Source organism: Verticillium alfalfae, genomic scaffold, assembly GCF_000150825.1.
Source record: "Verticillium alfalfae VaMs.102 supercont1.3 genomic scaffold, whole genome shotgun sequence".
Classification (NCBI taxonomy): Eukaryota; Fungi; Ascomycota; class Sordariomycetes; order Glomerellales; family Plectosphaerellaceae; genus Verticillium; species Verticillium alfalfae.
Window position 1 is genome coordinate 906558 of NW_003315036.1, and position 19619 is coordinate 926176.

Here is a 19619-nt window from a genome sequence, read left to right on the forward strand (position 1 = left end):
CAGTCACGCAATGAACAAGGACACAATCACGCTGCATCAAAAGGGGGACCAATCACCAAAAACAGCAAAATGTGCCCAGTATTGGGACAACACATCAGGCAGTTCGTAGGAACAAAAGAACATCAAAAACATACGACATCAGGGATTCGCTGGTGGTCACCCACCCAACTACTAGTCCGACCCTTACTGGTTTATCTATGGGAGAGCGGACGGGATCCCGAGTTCTCCAGTAGGTATGGTCGTATGTGCTGAGTATCGTACGGTTTGCAGATCATCAATACACAATTTCCTTTCCCCGACGAAGGCATAAGGCACGGTGGCAAATTGACCATTCTGCTCAGGGCAAGGGTTAGGCGCAATTGAGACCGTAATCACTTGTTACGCATCATAATTAACGCTACAGTTATCTTGACCCTGTCGGTTACAATATTCTTCCCTCTGTGATAGGTAACTTTATGGTAAGTCAAGGGGGGGGGTATTGACCCTTACCTGAATGCGATGCACAACAATTGGAGCACACAGATGCCGCCCATAATCAAGGCGCACGAGGTACATTGACTTGTATGGTTCAGTCAAAAGATTAGGTGGATTGGACTTATGGGCTACAACAAATACGCCGGAACTTTGGAAAAGTATTCATATTGTTTCGAACCTCGCGGCCCCCAGGTTGAGCAAGATAATCGACGTGTGATGCGCAGACTTTCTGGCGAAGTATATAGAATCATATTTGTGCTTGCACAATACCCTGAGCTTGGATTTTGACCTCAAATTCGGAAGTCTGGATGTTGTGAGCGAAATGGCATGCCTATACGCGGATGTTGAATGGTTTACGCGCATTGCGAGCGCACCAATCACTCCGCAGTCCAGAATCGAACCTGAAGCACCCGTCCACTAGACCATCCATTGACCTTGCACCAAGTCTCGGGCTCATGGCTCCGGGTAAGAAGCTGTTGCCTTTACGCGGTTTCGCAGCCAATCCCATGAGCCGTTACATTTCTGAGCGGATATTCGTCTGCCATATGCATTCCTTGACAACGCATGCCTGCTTGCATGTTTCCCAAGTATCGACAGCCACACTGTGAGCCAAACGTAGTTCACTTGGCAATCATGTCGGTTGCTCGTCGATCTGAGAGGCTATTTGGGTATAAAAGAGATCAATGTCCAACTCTTCACTTGGTAGCGTCAACAAAACCAGACATCTCCCCTCACAGAGTAAACCCTCCATCATGCACGTCACCAAATCCCTGACTGCCCTGCTCGCTCTGAGCACGGGAGCCCTCTCCTACAAGATTCGCATCTTCTCGAGCCGCGACTGCTCAGCGGGCGGCGGCGCTGCGCAGGAGATCAATGTGGAGGACAACACGTGCAGATGGACCGACCTGCGCGTCAACGCGAGATCCTTCCGCGTGCTGGCCTATGGAGCCGGGCGCCAAAGGGCCGAATTCTACGACTCCGGCTGTTTCCCCGGTACCAGTGCTGTCATTCAGTCTTTCTGGGCCGATGGGGGCAGCGACCAGTTTAAGAAGGACAGGTGTATCAACCTGTCGCGCGTGGCGCGTGCCTATGCTTCTTGGTCCCGTTGAAGATGCTTCATCGACGGTCGGCTCAAGCTTCGTATCTTCTCCAAGTCGGAAGCACGCGTATGGGCCTCCCCACGTTGTGTGCATTCTGGAGATTTAACTGACACACGTCTCCAGCAAATGTAACCAGGTCGGTCTGAGCGGACAGGTTGAGTTGTTGGTAATTCCAGCGTCAGTTGATATCGGTCATGGTATTCCGCTGCTGGTAGCTCGGGTTGGTATCATATAGCTCAACCACAGAGTTAATACCACAATCGCTTTGGTCATTTTCAGCCCAGCCACCAGAGTGCGTGCAAAGACAAGAACTGAACTCCAATCACAGGCCAGAGCGTTTCCAATGTCTAGCTAAATGAAAATCCGACCTTGGACAATGTACGTGGTGTATGCCCGCTGAACAAGAAGCCAATTCATGCAGATACCGCGCCCTCTAGTCGAATCCACCCCACTTCTCCTCTCCGTCCTGCTCAAGCCCGTCGGTACTCCCACTCTCGCTTTCCTCCGCGTAGTCGTGGTCATCGCTTTCTTCCTCCTTCGGGTCATCAAAGGCGACGACCTCTCCTGTGGCCTTCTCAACGGGCATCCCCGTGACATCCCTGATAATGACGCCATGCTCGTCCCTCAGATACGGGCCATCGTCGCTGTCGAGTAACGACCCAACCCGCTCGAACGCCGCGACGAAGAAACCCATGACGCCCCTGCCGTCGCCCTCATGCGCTCGTATGCAGGCCTCGGCAACCTTCTCGTCGCCGCCAGCAGCCTCGACGTCGCCTCGGACGGGCCACTCCCGCATACCGCTGACCTGCGTCTCCCGCGGCAGGATGCGCCAGCCCGCCTCCTTGCCACGGCCGACTGCAGCGCCTTGACGACGACGTGCTCCGTCCTCCTCGGCGTGAATGGAGCAGGCCGAGAACGTGACCCGCTTGGGGGGGGGAAACTTCATGGCGTGCAGCAGCAGCGTGAGCTGAAACCCGGACAACGCGTCGAGCCTCTTCTGCAGGTCCTGCTCCGACGCCACCTCGGTCGTGTTGCCGTCGTCGTCGACGAGCACCGCCTTGGCTTGCGCCTCGTCCGTCTCCTGCCTCTTGCGCTTCTTGCCCTCCGCCGCGGCCACGGGGGGTGACGGTTTCGCTGGCCCCTTCCGGGGGCCAGCGCCGACGGGGCCCTCGGGCAGGTGAAGCTTGGGCATGCTGTCGCGGCCGACGATGCCGCTGCCGGAGCAGCTGGGGTCGAGCAGCAGGGCGCCGACGTTGGCGTAGAGGCTGGCCTTGGGGTCGACGCCCGTAAAGTCTTGGCCCATGCCTATCCTGGTCATCTTGTTGCTGCCGGCCGTTTTGACCATCTTTTCGAGCGTCAGGGCGCGCTTGTCGTTCCTCTCAAAGGCGAATATGGTCTGCTTGGCGGCGCCCTGCGCGGGGGCGTGGGTCTTGATGATGGCGGCGAGGTGCGTCGTCTTGTTCCCCGGGGGCGGCGCACGAATCGATGATGTCCCCGTTTTCAGCGCGCGGGTCGAAGAGGTAGGCCGGGAAGCACGAGGCCTTGTCCTGCAGGATGATCTCGCCGTCGTGGTAGGCCTGCGTCTTGGTGAGATCGATACCGGGGGAGACGGCGACGAGGTTGGGCACGTGCTCGTCGAGGTAGAGGGAGCGGCTCGCCATGGTGGAGGCGGCGACGTCGGCGATGGACATGACGCGGGTGAAGTCCTTGAAGGTCGTGGACAGTTGCGTCTCGAGGTCGGTGCGCACGGCGTTGATACGGACCCAGCGGGGGTGGCGGCCCTCGGGGTCGGCGGCGAGGTTGATGTCGGCCCGTAGAGCCTCGAGAGTCGGCGCCTTGCGACGCAGGCGGGCGCGCGTCATTTCGGACGTCAGGCGGGCCTTGTGGCGATCAATGGCAGAGCGGAGGCCGTGCGTCTGCGGGAGGGCGATGCCAGACTTGGCCAGGAGAAAGTCATGGACCAGCAGCAGAGCTAGGATGGGAGTGAGCTGAGAAATATCATTAATATGGCTTGCTCTGGTGAGGGGTTCGAGTCGTGTATACCTTGCGCTCATGGCGCAGGAGATCCGTTTTCTCGATGACCTCCTTGAGGACCTCGCTCCACTTGCACGTCTCTGTTGCGAGGGCATAAACCTGTGCTGGGGGCGACTTGAGACCCTTCTTGGCGAAGATGCGTGATCTGAGGCTGCCACCACTTGTGGATGGCGCCGAGAGGATCTCGGCCGTCTCGTGGTATAGAGACATGGTTCAGTCTTTGTGGATATTTTCAGGGGATGAGAATGTCACCTCATTGTGGGAATAGGCTTGAGGTAATCGTGATGCCGGCGTGAGGATCAGACTCTATCGATGAACGAAGTCGGATGTTGAGATGAGATCTTCAAATGTGGGTCTTGTTGTCGGCGAGGTGCAGAAGTTTTCCGGCCAGCCGTCCGCAGCTGTCCCACCTTTTCTGACACCTCTTAGGTCCCTCGCCCTTGTGAAACCCCAGCGAACAGCTCCCAATCCAGCGCTGCGAACCACTGAGCGTTTAGTGGACCAACGCTTCCAAGCCCGCTGAAGTGCCTTGGACAATCTGCGAAGGGATGGGGGGGGGGGACAGACAACTTGTACAACTCGACGGTAGCAACGATCTCAAGGCAGATGTGTTGCTGCCTTGATTTGGCCGGCCATAGGATACGTAAATTGAGGGACCATGCACGATCACACATGTTCCAACGCTGTGTTGTTGTTTCTCAAACCATCAAGGGACCATGAGTGCAAGCACTGACCTGATACTCGCCTGTTCATCTCACACAGGGACCGAGTACCCCCGATCTGCTCCAGCTGCCGTGAAGCCGGCGTCCCGAGCCTTTTTGTAGAAGTACTTCGAGAGAGCGGACAAACTCGGCGGACGAGCAGCTGGAAAGCCTCTTCGATAGACACATTTCCCCCGGGCGATTGGCCTTCCTGTCTTTTGGCGTCGTTGTAGATAGATAGGCCCCGTGTTAGATATGTCTGACGCCATCGAGGCGGCACCGCGTTCCCTGCCCATGATATCAAATACCATGCTCCGTGAAGCACAGCATCAAACCGGCTGCTGGCAGACTGGACCCAGGAACCCAAGCGTTCTAGTACCCACAGTGGCGTCGTGGCGCGCGGTGCAACACAAATCGTGTCGCCGGACGGCCGCCGGCTGGCTCGACGTTTGCGACAACCCGACACAACCTTAAATCAACACCTCGTAACACAAAACAATGCGGATCTGACACGAGCAACTACAAATCAAGAAGAGACGTCATGACTGGAATCATTTTGATTCATCTATGAGCCCGCAGTGGGGCGAGCAAAGGGTATAGCCATCCAAGGGCCTCTGCCTTCCCTTTTCCCGATCCGTGTACCCAAAAAAAGTCCCTCCCAAATACTTGAACATCCAAGAAATGGCATCAAGTTGTTTACCATCAGACACGACCATAGCAGGCCCGCCAAGGCAAAAGAATTGAACAAGAGAAAAAGAAAAGAAAATGGTCATCCAAAAAATGGTGTGGGTGCCAAAGGACTGGTATGTGAGGCGTTGCTTTGTCTGTCCGCCAGGGAATGGCTTCCCGAAGATTTGTGCTTGCTTGTATGTGCTTTGGTCATGACCGTCGTCACTGCGCAGAGGGGATCGAACAAGGACGACGGAGGGGATCACCTTGATCTCCCCCGTCACCTTCGTCCGGGGTATGTTTCCCTTCGACTCAAAAATAACTCCTCTGCGCACCCTAGAAATGTCAAAAGAAGAAAACCGTGAGACCGCGCGAGTCAAAAGACTCGCAGCGGCTACGCGAAACACTTCTAGTGGCGCAGGCTGCGGTGGCGGTAGACATGGTTGTGCACGTGACGGCGCTTCTGCTCGCCGTAAACGGGCTGGGGCGTAGGCTCGTTGTTGATGACCTCGGTAGCCGTGGCCACCACGGTGACGGTCTCCCAGACAGTCCTGGTGGTCTTGGAGCAAGACGAAGAGGACACTGGCTTCACGTCCTCGACAGGGGCTTCGGGCACCGGGGCGGGCGTGGGCTCAGGTGTCTCGACAGGCTTCTCAGCGCCGACCTCGGGAACGGACGAGAATACAGGCGTGGGAGCGACCTCCTCCTTGACCTCGGCCTCGGGAACGTGCTGGTAAGGCAGATCGGTAGCAGCAGCCTCGGGCGTGGGCTCAGTCTTGGGGGACGTGGCAGCGGCGGTGGTAGGCTTGGCACCAGAATCGGGCTTGGGAGCATTGTAGCCAGTGCCGTCACCGTTCTTGGTTCCATAGGTCCAGCCCTCAAGGGGACGATCACCAGGAAGGACACTAAGGACGCCAGTGACGATCTCATCGACGGTGGTGACACCCTTGCAGCCGTTGTTGTCGTTAACCTTGACGCCGGGGCAAGAGTGAAGACCTGCGTGACCGGCATTGCAGTTGTCGATGACGTTTTGGAGGACATCCTCGTCCCAGGCGGCGAGGAAGTCGGCGTGGGAGCTGAAACCAGTCACATCACCGTTGGAGAGAACAAAGGGCTGCGAGCCCTGGCCTCCGGTCCAGCGATCGGCAAACTTGGGAGTGTCCCAGTAGATTTCGTAGAACATGTGAGGGACGTGGATCCAACCCTCAGGGCAGTCTTCTGGCGTTCACATCGGTTGGGGAAGGCCATGTTTGTCTTGTAGAGGTGAGGCCCTCCTCGGGTTTGTAGCAAGAGGGCATGTGGATGTCGGCGCGAAGAGGAGAGTACTGCCATCACAGTTGACGTCAGGGAAACCGGTTCCCGTCCGTGGTCAATGGGGTGCTCTGGCCGGCGGTCGAGCCTCCGAGTTGGCGGGCCACGACGGAGGGCTCTCCTGGCCGCCGGCACGAGGGCAGGTCCACATGGCAGATTGAATGGGACCCCTGCTGGGATCAAGGTTGAGCTTTCCATTCGTCTGAGGAGCGACACGGGTGCCGGGGTCGCCGCCGACGATCTGAAGGCCCTGAGGGAAGGCCTTGATATCGTCATCGGTCTTGTCGAAGCTGGAGCCAGTCAGTTCTGTTCACAGCGAAATGCAATACGAGATACACAGAGAGAAGCTTACAAGTAGTAAACGTTGACATAGTTGATGTCAACGGGTTCGAAAGTATCTTTGGCTTCGTCGTGGAAGTAGAGCCAGGGGAACCAGTAGGCGCTCTTGTCGTCAAGAGCCTTGGCGCTGGTGCACTCGGACTTGGCCAGAGACTCGCCAGTGGAGTCCATGGCAAAGTTGTTGCCGCCGACTGCGCCATGGACGTGCTGGGCTACAGCTTTAGGAGAGACGATGGGATCGATACGGCCTTGTACAATTTCCTTTCCGTTGAATCGAAGGACGGCAAAGGCACCCGGGTGAGAGGCGGCGGCTGTGCCGAAGACGGCCGCGAGAGCAGCAGCTGAGTACTTCATGGTGGCGAATGGGTGTGTTGTTTGGAGGCTTGAACAAGGTGATACGCAAAGGTTGGGGTAAATGTTGTCGTTATAGCTGAGCTGGCTGCTGTTGAGTGCTGATACCGGATGAGCACCTCAAATGAATGGAAGACCGGCCACCTCTGTAGACTTGTGGTCCGAGATGACGAGTTGAGGTTGAATGAAGGTTGAAGGTGGCAAACGAGTCACGAAGGAGGGACTTGTCTGGTAGATGTTGTTCGAAGGAATGAAAGTGAGGTAGTGCTCAGCAGGCTCAACAAGCTTTGAGGGGTTGAAAGGAGTGAAATGGTGTCTGTGGAAAAAGAACAGGCGGCGAAGATGCCAAAAAAGCAAGAGACAAGAGAAGGTTGCAAGGTGTGAGGTCAGGGCAAGGGGGCCGTGAGATCGTCGAAGGGGCGGGGGGCTGTGAAATATATGGCGTGGAGTCGCTGGATGGGGGCGTGGGCCACCGTCTGGTATGGCAGACCCCACGGCCAAGACCAGGGGGGTCGAGGGCCCAAAGGCTGGCCGTTCGCGCCTGTCCGTGACCTCATCCACCACCGGGAGGCTTGAGAGTGTCTCGACAGCAGGGGTCGCATGGGTCTCGTCCAAGCTAGCGGACGCCTGAGGGGGAAACGGTGGGCCACCGTCCCGTGCGTCGAAAGCCAGGGAGTACCCCCAAGTCGCCCAACGAAGACCAAGCTGTCTGACGACGTCAGAACAACATGGTGACATCGGGGAGCATGAGCATCCTCGCCATCCTCGGCCTTCTTTATTGAGACCGATCCTGCTTGGGATTGACAATAGCAAGAGCTCGGTTCTTTGCCTGTCGTTCCTGTCAAGATTGTCCTGGCCGTTGTTTGTTCAAGGGACAAAGCAATGCATCCCTCCAGGGACAAGCCAGTGGTAGAGCTAGCAGCACCGACGATGAAGGAACCATTGTCATCAAGGGGGAAAAGAAACAGAGCAGTAGGTATCTCGCAGGGCATCAGCAACCATCAACGGAACGGGAACACCACTTTGGCTGTGACAAGTGGCTTTCCATGGGGCCTGCCGAAAGGGTGTGCAGCTACACGTCTCCTCAGCGCTGTACCTGCATCCTTCAGTGAATCATGCTGCGGTCGTGATTGGGTCGAGTCAAGTTTTCTGCGTGTCCAGCCGTTGAAATCCTGTGCGTGGCACCACCCACCCAACGGCACTGGGAGACGCCGGGCCACTTGGCTCGAGGCACGGCCTTGCAAGTTTTTTTTTTTGCTTTTCTCTTGCTTCTTCTTGATGTCCTGAGTCGTCAAGCTGCGGAGATGCGAGTCGGGTCAGTCCGCTGGGGCCTGTGATGAGAGTTCAAGCACCGAAATTGAAGGGACAGGCGAGACAGCCATGGTCGACCTGGCAAAGCCCCTGCCATCATCGCACCAGGGCCGGCGCAAGCCCCAGGCAATAGCCCAAATGTCCGTCCAGGCAACCAAACGAGCCAACCGGTGACAGCCCCGGGGCCTGGTATGCCCTGGGAAACGGACTAGGATGTCGGGACGTGGCCAAACGTCCGATGATCGTGAGATTGAGGCTCCGCGAACGGTCGATCAATCAAGGTCTGGAGTGTTAGGATCAGCCACGACATCGTACTCTGATTGTCTCGTCGCAAACGGCATCTTTGGTCAAACCGACAAGCGAACACAAACAAGGGCCGGGATCAATGGGACAATCGGGCCTCTGGAATGCTGTCAGGTGCTGCAGAAGGAAAGAGAGGTGTCTGGTGCGTGCTGCGCGTTGCGTGCCCACGCCTGTGCTGGCAGCATCGCCCGAGACCAGTGACGTGGAAAGCGTTGGCGGGCGGGCCCCCACTTGCGCCTTCCAACGGGATGCTAGAAGCCCCCACTTGGGCTCAGGGGGCCAAGGGGGCGGTTAGGCTTGGCGGGTCCTGGAATGGGGATCGCCCCCCCAAAGCACGCCGTCAGCCCCCAGTTCCTGGATTCGCCTGGCCCTTGGAACTAGAGAGCCGTCGTGCTCGACAACGGCTGAGAGGGACAAGACGACGGAATAAGAGCTGGCCATTTGCTTCGACAAGCGACGAGGCAGGTCGCACGTGCTGCTAGGCGCCATGTTCAAGCATGCGGAAAAGCCAGTCGACGGAATGTTCACTCTCCTTTCCACAGAGCAGCCCGCATCCCACCAAGTGCAAATCAGTCGCCCGTGGCTCGGAGCAACCGTTTCAAACGGATGGGACATCCCAAGACAAGAAGACAAAAAGACGGAGAGACGGAAAGAGGGCAGGCAGTCCAGTCGAACCAGAGAGCGACGCGCCGTCTGTTCGTCCCATTCTTCTCCCTTCCCAGCTGACAACGTTTCGCCTGGTTTTCGTGGCAGTTGCCGCTGACGGACAGGGACGTTCGCCCGAAGCAGGGCTATCCTGACACTGCCAGAAAACCATATCGAGATGCAAGAAACAAAATCCCGCGCGCCAATTCGATTACCTACTCTGTCCCGCGCTGCCATCCCGCCTCCAGGTTTTCGGTCTTCTCCACTGACGACGCATTGCTACCTACATGAGTCGAGGCCACATCAATAGTTGGCAGTCCGAACGGAAGCCACACCTGACTTCACATGCGACTTGAACGGCACTCGGCGTAGGGCCCCTCGTCAACAAAAAAAAAATGGCAAAGACGGAAAGCACGAGGCAGAGCAAGGTCTGAACAGGGCAAGAGCAATTCATTCACCCCTTGTCAGTTACATTCGGTCTGCAGTCTTGGCAAGTGGGCACGACCAAAGGGAAGCCAACAACGAAGGCAGGGGCCGAATCATGAAACGCGCTAGAGATGTGTACCTTGCATCGCCCCTGCAGCAGGCATCCCAGACCTCCTCCCCTTTAAATCAATTTAGCTCCAGCTCATCGGCGTCCCTCATGGCCCTATTGGCTGCTTCTTCCACCATAGCTCGGAAGGACCGCCTGCTGGGCCCCGGATCGCCAGAGATGGCAGTGGCATGGCGGCACCTGGGAGAGGGCAAGGGCAACACGATGACTGGACCAGGAAGGAAGGAGGGAGGATTGGAAGGTCCCAGAGCTCAACCAGACGAATCCTAACATCGATTACCTCCCTGGCCTTCACACCCTCTCCGTTAGGAAGCAAGTAAGCAATCAAGCAATCAAGGGTCATTGATCGACTGGCGTGGTCCCCTCCATAAGATGAGAGGACTGTTGGCGCCGGTCCCGTTGAGACGACGGTCGCGCGCCAGCGAACGCACACGTTAACGGGAGCGCCAACCAAGCGCCTGCCCATTGACGGGACATGAGGAGACCAGGCGAGCCCGACAGCGACACCAGGCAGACACACAATGGCCTTGTTCGAGTCAACCTCTCCACCTGACATCTGGCGCTGGGCCCCCAAATGCCGCGCACGCTGGCCGCCGCCGTTCCAGACCGTGGCAACGGCATCGGCAATGCCATTAGCATTTGCCAAAAGCCCTCACTCAGCCACGCGCTGGTCGTCGTACAATCCACTGCCAAGAATGCGCCGTCATTCCAACGCGCGACCGACTACGTCTTCTCATTCGACCTTCTGTCATTCCCGACCTCGATCCAAGTCGTGTGCTACTGGACCCTGGACATCAAGTGTGTGTGTGCCAATTCTTCCAAAGGGACTTTCCGCCCAGGCCACCGTTTCGTTTCAGTGGTCGGCGTGGCTACCTTCGCCCTGACGCACCAGAGCCTACCCGTTCCCCTTCTCATTTCCCGAATCCTCGGGCGGCGGTTCCTCACCCACGCAGAGCACCCGGCTGCTCATTTCGTTTCTCTCCGTTCATCGACACTGCATTGCATGAATAGCCCGCCCGGGATTTAGAGTGCCGGCCATGCCTAAATTTTAGGCTAGTGTTGAAGTGCGGCCTTCTTTGACAGGCGGGGTCCCACATGAAGAGGCCTCATCTAACTTCGAGACAGACAGCAAAGAGACAAAGTCGAAGACCAAAGACGATAGATCGCAACAGATTGACTTACTGAAGCACCAGCCCGACACCAAATGATGATGCCTTCCCCGGTCGACGTGGACCCTTCATCTCGCGCGCGCCAGTTACCGTCGAGTGACGCCCAGCATGCGCGCTTTGGGGCTTACGTCGTGAAACACAATGGCCGTATTCTCCGCTGCAGTGCGCCGGCGATGCGGCCGCATTTTTGGGTTGCGGATAGCCGCTGAGGCAGCGACCGACATGGAAGACCGTCACCGCTCATCTGGAGTCGGGCCCCCAGGCCACCGACCGTTGTTTCTTCTTCGGGCGTTTTTTTGTCGTGGCATGATTGATTGGGTGTGGCTGCGCTGTCAGTGCAGCATGGCTGCAGATGTAGACCTGGAAACGCTGTGCAAGAAGGGGACATGTGACGAGGCCATGGAGCTGGCAAAGGCTTGGCTGCTGAAGTTCAGCTGATAATATTGGGTTTGTTGAGTTTTCTGGTGATTGACATGTTATGGCTTGATTTGCTTCTAGTCGTGACAGAACCAAAACGCCTTTGAACAGGCATATTCAGCTGGTTTCAGTTGGATCTATGCGCCTGCGGCTAGCCAGAGGGAACATCTCTGAACGTGAATACCACTAGATACTGTCACATTTTGTGTGGCCTGGCTGGAAGCTCCCCTCATATTAGACAAGTCTGGAGCAATACCTATGTCTATGGTGGTGAAACGAAACCCAGTCATGTTTACGCCGTCCTATCACCTTTCAGACAGCATGTGGAAGACTGTCAACCCAACGCAACTCCTGACAGAAATCTACTCAACCAACAAATGCAGGTGTTGGACCGTACCGTGGTTCACCTCGTCACCATCAGGCAGCTGACTCACCACCACGGTTGGCTTCTCTAAAGTGAGCTCAACAAACCGCTCACCTTCGGTTCCGTTCCTCCATGACACTCTGGCCACGTTCTCGCCGCCAAGGGCCACGGTAGCGTCGATCCTCTCACTCAACCGTACCCGAGGCTTGAAGAGTACCTTCGCGCAGCCCGGCGCAAGCGGCCGCACACCCGCCACCTCGGTGCAGAACTCATACAGCGGGACACTGCCCCAGGCATGGCAATCAGATCGCTGCCGCACGTCGTCCTCTTCCCAGGTCGTCAGGTTCGCGGCTAGCATCTTCCGCCATGGCGCCCACACGTGCCTGTAGTACGTCTCGTACGCTTCGTCGCCCGCCAGTGAAAAGGCCCGCAGAGCGTAAAACTGCATCATGTAGGAACACTTGGAGAACCTTGTGTCCGCAAACGATTCTTGCAGGATCCGAGCGTTTTCATGCTCCTCTGCAGCTCCCGACAGTACGGCGAAGACCTGGCAGTGCTGGGAGTACGCCAGTTCGTCGGCCACGTCGGCGGTTGAGTCGGTGAAGAAGCGGCCGTCGTAGCAGTGCTTTCGGACTGCCTCGGTGAGATTCGAGGCCCGAGCCTCGTACTCAGTTGCGTTGCCTGGCCTGCCAACGTCACGGAGGAGGCTCGCTGCGTTTCGTAGCACGAGGGCATAGAGCATGCTGAAGTAGGTGTGGCGGTTTGACGTGCGGCCGGATGTCGGGACGCCCTTGTCCGGGTGGTCGTCCGTGGCGCCCCAAGTGGTCACCCAGTCGACATACTGCCAGACGTCTTCCGGGAGGCCACTGACGAGACCTAAGTCGTCGACATGGCGGTCGAAGAAGTCAAGGACGCCGTCAATGCGTGGTATGAAACTGCGCGCGTAGGCTGTGTCGCCAAAGTAGATATGGTGATCGCAGACTTGAAGGATCCATAGCAGAGGGAATGCCGCGATGATTTGTGGTACGTGGGACGGAAAACGGGATTGCGTCAGGCCTTCTGCTGTGACGGACGAGGCAAATGTCGTGATGGCCTGCCGCATGAGCCTGTCGTCGCCGGAGATCAAGTAGTGGAACACACCGACTGCGCGGGTGTCTCCCGAATATCTGGAATCGTGTCAGTCGGGCTTTCCTTACCGCTCAAGTACTGATCACATTGACTCACTGGAGCTGTTCGTAGAATGGGCAGTCCGAGTATCCGTCGAACATGCAGTTACGCATGGTTCGTATAGAGACATCCCACATCTGCGTGCCTTGCGGGTCGCTGTGATCGGACCAGCTGCCCTTCACTTCCAGTGGGTAATGCGTCTGCGTCGCGTCAAAGGACACAAACTCGACCGCTTCGGGACCGACGTCCACCTCAAGACGGAAGACGCGGAACGTACGGAACCAAAAGGGTTCATAGTTAACCTGGCTGTCTGCCGAAATGTCCAACACCGCCTCATCGTATGGTCCTATGATTCGACCAGCCGTTGCATCCAAGCGATCGGCCTTGGTGCGGAAGAATGGGTATGCACGAGGCTCGAGCTCGTATCCTTCCGAGTATGTTGCTTTCAGCTTAACTCGAGACCGTGATGCCGCTCTGAACGTCCAGCGTACGAAGGCGGTTGAGTGGAGGTCAGCCTGCAGCTCAAGCACATGTCGACTTGCCCCCGGCAGAGTCAGTGGATGCGCCCCCGAAAGAGAGCGAGTCCACTCGTCGACAGGAAGAGTGCTCTGGCAGAAACGAACGGTATTGACATTGATAGCCTCTTGTGTCGGCATGGGTATCGATCGTGCGCGCAGGCGCCAGGGGGCCAGCTCGCCATTCAGCGTCTTGATGTTGTACGCCTTTGGCGTCGCGAGTATCCCGAGGGCTTGTGGAGAAGCTCTTTCGTAAATCTGCAAGCATGACGATGAGCATATCATATGGATGGTAAATACGCCTACATTAGGATCTTACGTGTAAGAAGTTGTCATCAATGAGGCCCATTGGGAAGAGAATGCTGTCATCAGTTTGTACCTCCCAGCCCTGGGCCGAGTCGAGCTCGATGGAGTGGTCGCCGGCTTGCACAGACCCCACGACCGTCAAGCCGGGTATCGCAGTTCTTCCAAACGGCATGGCGCCCCGTGACGAGGAGAAACAGCGGAGGACCTCAATCTTGATCTCATTCTCTCCCGCTTGCGCAAACGGCGCAATGTCAATCGTGTCGTAGTACCATATCAACGGACTTCCTCTCGCGGGCCCTACTGCGACTCGCGTTCCGTTCACTGTGAGTTTGTACCGCGTGTCTGCCGAAAGCTGCAGCAATGATTTGCTGGGCTTGGAGTCCGCGACGAATCGGCGGGTGAAGACTGCTATCCTGCCGACCGTGTTGCCTGTGGAAGAATCGACCCAGTCCGGCGACCAGACCCAGTTCGCCTGGAGCCTGTTGACAATCTACAATTCTTCCGTGGTAAGCCACACTTCGATCAGGTCAAGGGAGCCAGTCCGAACTCACAGCCTGTTCTTCCTTCGTCGTCATGGCTGCGTTGGTGGCGAAAGGGAATATGGGTGGTCGCCATCCCGCCTTGGACGAGCAGACCTGCTACAGCATTTGAATCAAGCAGCCGCGTTGCCAACTGGAGCTCCTGTGACGCCAATAGCTTCCTTCCTCGGGTGAATACCAACCGGCAAGCCACCCCATGATCAGGTGTTTTTGTGTTGTGAGCCTCCTGACGTTACACGAGGGGTGCCGTGTTTCCCGGTGGGGGTACGCGGGGGGCGGACGCACTAGGGTGCCGGAGTGCCGGTGAATGCGGGGAAGGGTCCTCATCCGGGCATTTATCAAGCCACGTCCTTCTTATATGTCGAACATAGAATCAGGAAGACGGATACAACGGATAATGCGGAAAAACGGAGACCTTTGGGGAGTTGGCTTGCTTGTTGCTCTGGTATGGCGTCGTATGGCCGAAAGATGAGTTCCAGGTCTGTCTTGTTGGACCAAATGACAGAAGCGAACAGGAAGGTGCCTCAAGGCAGTATTAGGTATCTAGAGTGCCAAAATTTACTTCGAGAGTCGCGAATAAATCAGCGTGTAGGCTTCAAATTCCGATTCAGTTGGCAATTGGCAAAAATACCGAGGAAATCCATGGGAAAGGTGTTTGAAAAGGCAAACGAAAAAGATCGTTTGCATCCACGTTTTCTTCACGTTACGCATTCAAAGTCCTGCGTTCTTGAACCATGATTCTCATGTATACGCAAAATCTCCTACTATTCTTGCACATAAGTTGTTCACTCCGGAGAAACTGCGCATTAATCGCACCATTGTTCGATTCAGTTAGGTGTATTGCATCATTTGTCCTAAATCTCACGAGCCTGAATCCCGTGAACCTCTTATCTTGAATTAGACACAAGCCGACCCAGCTACACGGTCCTACAGCCCGCACCCTGGCACCACGTCGCACTTGATCCAAAGTACATTGGACCTCAGAGATACACCAGCAAAGCCTCAGAAGCACCAACGGTGAAAGTAGCCTTTCCGCCGGATACAGTCGCAGTCTCCAAGACTTCGGTACCCTTGACATTGCAGGATCCACCCGTCCAAGTCTGTCCCGCCAGTGTGGGAGACTGACCCTTATCAACCCTGGAAGTGGAGAACGCAGCAGTCAGGCGCTTAGCAGTGACTTTGGACGAAGTCAGCCCCTGTTAGCGTATACGTCTGCGTTGCCCGAGTCCCCGCTGGTGAAGTAGTCAGAGTTGTAAAGGAGGACCCTGACAGGGGCGTTGTTCTTATAAATAGCATAGGCACCGTAACGGGTGCTGCCATCGTCGAGAGGGGCAACCCTGTCGGCACCTGCAAGGGCTTTGGTGGCCATCATGGCACCGTAGTACGGAGCACCAACGGTGAAGTTACCCCACCAGCAATACTGGCCTGCTTTGCGTCAGCCTCGTCGTCCTGCATTCGTTCCGAGAACCAGACTTACAATTTCCGATGGTGCCGTGATGGAAATAGAGAGCCTAGGAATCGAATTGATCAGCGAAAACACAGACTAGTAAAACGTCGGTTCAGACAAACATTTGTTCCCAGAATGGCCGCTTGAATTGCGTAGTCCATCACCCACAGACCTGCACCGTACGTCGGGCTGATGCCGCCACCACCTTGGGTCGCTGGAAAACACGAATCAGTATTGAACGGAATCATCACCGCTCAAGCAAATCGCCTCACCAGAATTGTCTCAAAGATATGAGGCTGCCTCGCATAGCAGCAGAGATTTCGGCGGCAAACGGCTGAATCTGGGTCTGTGATAGCGCTGTGATCCATCAACTTGGAAAGATCGGCAGTGCTCTGGGACTGCGGGTAGTTGTGGGAACAGTAGTCTTTGACGAAGGAGTTGGCGCTCCCTTCTTGGCCAGTGAGGCCCTTGATGCTCATCGGTGAAGTTCCAAAGTATACACCAGCCGAGAACTGGTCTGAACCGCCGAGAGCACCGCCCACCGCCTTCTGCCAACTGAGTTGAGAAGCGTAGTCGGCAGCCGCGTTCCAGGTGTTTCCTCCGGCGATGGGGTCGCTGCTGGTAAAGACTGGTGAAGAAGCCAGTCAGCGAGACGCAAACAGAGGCGTCGGTCAAAAACTTACAGTTGGGCTCGTTGCCAAGCTCAATGGAGTACAGATTTCCCATTGCTGCCTTTGCAGCTTTAGCCGCCGCAATGGTGTTGGCTTGGTTGTTCAGTCGACGGTTCAAGCCAATGACGACCTTGCCACCATACTCGGCTGCTAACGAAAAGAACGAGGGTCCATAGGTCAGAGACGCTGGCGCAGCTCCGGCGCTGGCAACCGTGTACGTCACCGCCGCGCTGGATGAGGCATCATAAGTAGCGCGATCCCTATGGCTAAGTCAGTTTTGGAACCCCTAGACTATTACAAAGGCTGCTTACTGGGTGGTTCCGCCGATTCGGATGGGCGGCCAAGTGCCACTCACATCTTTGAGGTTCTGGAGACACTTGGTTGTCGAGGCGACATCGTCGAAATAACCGGGCCAAGCGAAGAACTCAAATCTGGGAAAGCAAGTAAGTATAGAGCACTCTTGGATGATCATTCAACAGTCGAGGCAACCCACGAGACTCCCACAGGGGCCGCAGCTAGCTTGGGGCTTGCATTCGACGGGACAGCTGATGGCACGGCAAACGTGAGAGCAGACACGCAGCCTAGTTGCCCCAGAATGAGAAGTTTGGACAGCACAGGAGCCATGGCGACAGTTCTGATTCTGGTAATCGTGATAAAGACTGCAGAGGATGATCGTTAGAGGTCGATCTAGTGAGGATGCAGGACGGACCTAGCTACAAAGGCTCCAGACAGCTCATTATATGAGACCAAAGCCTAGACCAAAGCTACGTACCTGTCGATCCATGCGCCAAACAATTGAGTTCACATGGGTGGACGTAAAGCTTCGACGACAGGCAATATGGAGCAGCCCACTTACCACAGCTAGGTACCCAGTGGTCACCAGCTTGATGATCCGCGCAACGAGCTTCCCCGTGGGGTTCAGGCTCCCCGGATCCCCAGACTCGCGTCGGCACATATTCGCAAAGAAACACGACAGTGATCGCGTGAAAGAGTACCGAGCTCCAATGGGAAATATGCTACCGCGGCACGTTTTCAGAACTAAGGCGCGCGACGCGTGGAAATCGGGGCCTTGGTTGAGCTCACATTCGGACAGGTGTCAACGGATAAAGATCACGAGGTAGGATTTTCCAACGGATCTTTACGGATTTGCCAAAATAGCCCTTGTCGTCAGGCCAGATTCTGCTCCGAGCCTCGCGTGTTCAGGGGCCGAATGCCGGCAGTGACGGCAGTGACGGCAGTGACGGCTGAGTCGGCACGAAGCGAGCCAAACAGGGTGCACGCATCGCGAGAAAGGTTACTGCACGTAATACTACGACCAGGCAAGCTTTGTTCGATTAGCGCTAGATGGGAAGGCTAGCTATTGACGGTTTACGGTCAGAAGGTGGGGGAACAGGCACATTGCACCACCCCCAACCCCATGGGGTTTACCTGGGGTCATTGAGAAGCTGCTCTATAACTTACATGTTGCAGCCGCATATTGGCGGTTGGTATAAGGATGACTCGACCCATGAGCTTCAAAGGGATCGACAGAGTGCATCATCTTCTCTATTGTCAGTGCCAGCTTGGCACAGAGCTGTCTGCTTCGACTTTTACTTCTCTGGTTGAGATTTGTCTCACAAACACAAAGTCACAATGGATAAACAAAACCCTGAAGTCGACATGGTGGAGGGCCGCGATCATGGGGACGAGAAGTCCCAAGGGCCTTTCCACGAGGCCCTCGGTCCCATGCGTGCGAAGAGTGATGATCTCAGCGTGTGGGCCACTATGCGACTGTACAAAGTAGCTGGTATCATCGCCATGGCCGGTGCTTTCAGCGCATCACTTGACGGATATCGTACGTACCGTAACCTCAAGCAATGCGCAAGAAATATCGACTAATGAGAAGTGCCAGAAATCAACTTGAATGGTGGCATTGTCTCGAACAAGGGTTTCATCAAACAAATGGCTGGTGGCGGCAAAAAGATCATTGCAGGCAGATACATTTCGGCGTGGGGAGGAATCCAATCAGCAGGGCAAACTATTGGTCAGCTTGTAAGCAACAAGCACGCGCAAAATCCTGGGCTTCCGTCTAACATATCATGCAGCTCATCCAGTACGTCACCGAGGCATACGGTCGTAAGGTTTCGCTCTTGATCATCTTGGCCATGTTCATCACGGTCAGTAGCCTCAGCTAAGCGGTTCTCTTTTGACTTCAAGTCATGAGAGAGAGCTGACTTTAAATCATGAGAGAGAGCTATGCTAACAATAGTTGGCTACAGAGCGTGATGACCGAATCTTTCGCAAACAACTGGCAGCATTGGCTCGTTGCTAAGCTCCTGTCGGGCATGGGAGTTGGCATGCTCCAGTGTACCATGCCACTTTACCTGGCCGAAGTTGCCCCAACCCAGCTTAGGGGTGTTTTCATCAACGCTTATACTTTGTGAGCAGGCCCCCCTGTTCAAATGCTCGTATCCAACTTCATGAATTGAACTCTGACCGTGATTCTCAAGCTGGTTCGTTCTCGGGCAGCTATTCGCCTCGGTTGCTCTTTACGAGCTTAAAGCCGCCGACCCCACCGACTACAAAACACCCATCTACACGCAGGTACGTAAGGAAACATAGATATTGTTTCGTAGAAGCAACCAATTGCTGACATTTTCCAGTGGGCCATGGTGGGAGTTGCTGGAATCATCTTCATTCTCCTGCCAGAGTCGCCTTGGTGGCTCGTCAGCAAGGGCAGGTTCGAGAAGGCCTCCAAGTCTCTTCAGGTCTTGAACCGCGGTGTCGAAGCTTTCGATGTTCAAGAACATATTGTCAGTGATAACTCTAGGTTACATGATGCGCGGATTTGCTGCTAATATTTGAACAACAGAACGTCATGAACGCTACCATTCAGATGGAGAACGATTTGGCGGCGAAGAATAAAGAAGAGGACATGTGGGAGGTCTTCCGCGGTCGCAATCTGATTCGCTTCATTATCTGTTCCTGGCCCAAGGTGACGCAACAATTTGTTGGCTTGGCCGTTTTCAACACCTATGCAACCTACTTCTGTAAGTACCTTCGCTTTCTCGAAAAATACCTAGGGTACGCCGAGGATGTGAGATTAACCAGCGTAGTCCAATATGCCGGCAACAAGAATCCCTTCCTCGTGACGGTCATCCTGTCCAGTGTCCAGCTGCTCTCCATGGTCCTCACATCCACTCTGACTGATCAGCTTGGTCGACGCCCTCTCACCGTCTACCCCTATGCGGTCA

At 55.7% G+C, this 19619-nt stretch overlaps 6 protein-coding genes across 6 annotated transcripts; 2 read left to right on the forward strand and 4 right to left on the reverse strand.

Moving 5' to 3' along the window:
- Nucleotides 1-1226: 1226 nt before the first annotated feature.
- Nucleotides 1227-1583, forward strand: VDBG_02792 (predicted protein; the record flags this gene model as incomplete). Its single annotated transcript, XM_003006607.1, has 1 exon — nucleotides 1227-1583. The coding sequence occupies one exon, from the start codon at nucleotides 1227-1229 to the stop codon at nucleotides 1581-1583; it is 357 nt and encodes a 118-aa protein (XP_003006653.1).
- Nucleotides 1584-2007: 424 nt separating this feature from the next.
- Nucleotides 2008-3870, reverse strand: VDBG_02793 (conserved hypothetical protein; the record flags this gene model as incomplete). Its single annotated transcript, XM_003006608.1, has 3 exons — nucleotides 2008-2950; nucleotides 3054-3562; nucleotides 3618-3870. 3 exons carry the CDS (start codon nucleotides 3816-3818, stop codon nucleotides 2008-2010), a joined length of 1653 nt encoding a protein of 550 aa, XP_003006654.1.
- A 1517-nt stretch (nucleotides 3871-5387) lies between these two features.
- On the reverse strand, nucleotides 5388-7361 carry VDBG_02794 (WSC domain-containing protein; the record flags this gene model as incomplete). Its single annotated transcript, XM_003006609.1, has 3 exons — nucleotides 5388-6196; nucleotides 6425-6579; nucleotides 6642-7361. 3 exons carry the CDS (start codon nucleotides 6980-6982, stop codon nucleotides 5388-5390), a joined length of 1305 nt encoding a protein of 434 aa, XP_003006655.1.
- Nucleotides 7362-11739: 4378 nt separating this feature from the next.
- On the reverse strand, nucleotides 11740-14304 carry VDBG_02795 (bacterial alpha-L-rhamnosidase domain-containing protein; the record flags this gene model as incomplete). Its single annotated transcript, XM_003006610.1, has 4 exons — nucleotides 11740-12907; nucleotides 12966-13681; nucleotides 13743-14219; nucleotides 14281-14304. 4 exons carry the CDS (start codon nucleotides 14302-14304, stop codon nucleotides 11740-11742), a joined length of 2385 nt encoding a protein of 794 aa, XP_003006656.1.
- A 944-nt stretch (nucleotides 14305-15248) lies between these two features.
- VDBG_02796 (conserved hypothetical protein) lies at nucleotides 15249-17010 on the reverse strand (the record flags this gene model as incomplete). The annotated part of the gene is made up of 8 exons (XM_003006611.1): nucleotides 15249-15445; nucleotides 15571-15693; nucleotides 15746-15779; nucleotides 15888-15929; nucleotides 15988-16343; nucleotides 16399-16646; nucleotides 16698-16817; nucleotides 16880-17010. The coding sequence occupies 8 exons, from the start codon at nucleotides 17008-17010 to the stop codon at nucleotides 15249-15251; spliced, it is 1251 nt and encodes a 416-aa protein (XP_003006657.1).
- A 1008-nt stretch (nucleotides 17011-18018) lies between these two features.
- On the forward strand, nucleotides 18019-19575 carry VDBG_02797 (sugar transporter; the record flags this gene model as incomplete). The annotated part of the gene is made up of 8 exons (XM_003006612.1): nucleotides 18019-18220; nucleotides 18278-18417; nucleotides 18471-18542; nucleotides 18645-18805; nucleotides 18876-18969; nucleotides 19029-19178; nucleotides 19238-19419; nucleotides 19482-19575. 8 exons carry the CDS (start codon nucleotides 18019-18021, stop codon nucleotides 19573-19575), a joined length of 1095 nt encoding a protein of 364 aa, XP_003006658.1.
- Nucleotides 19576-19619: the final 44 nt, after the last annotated feature.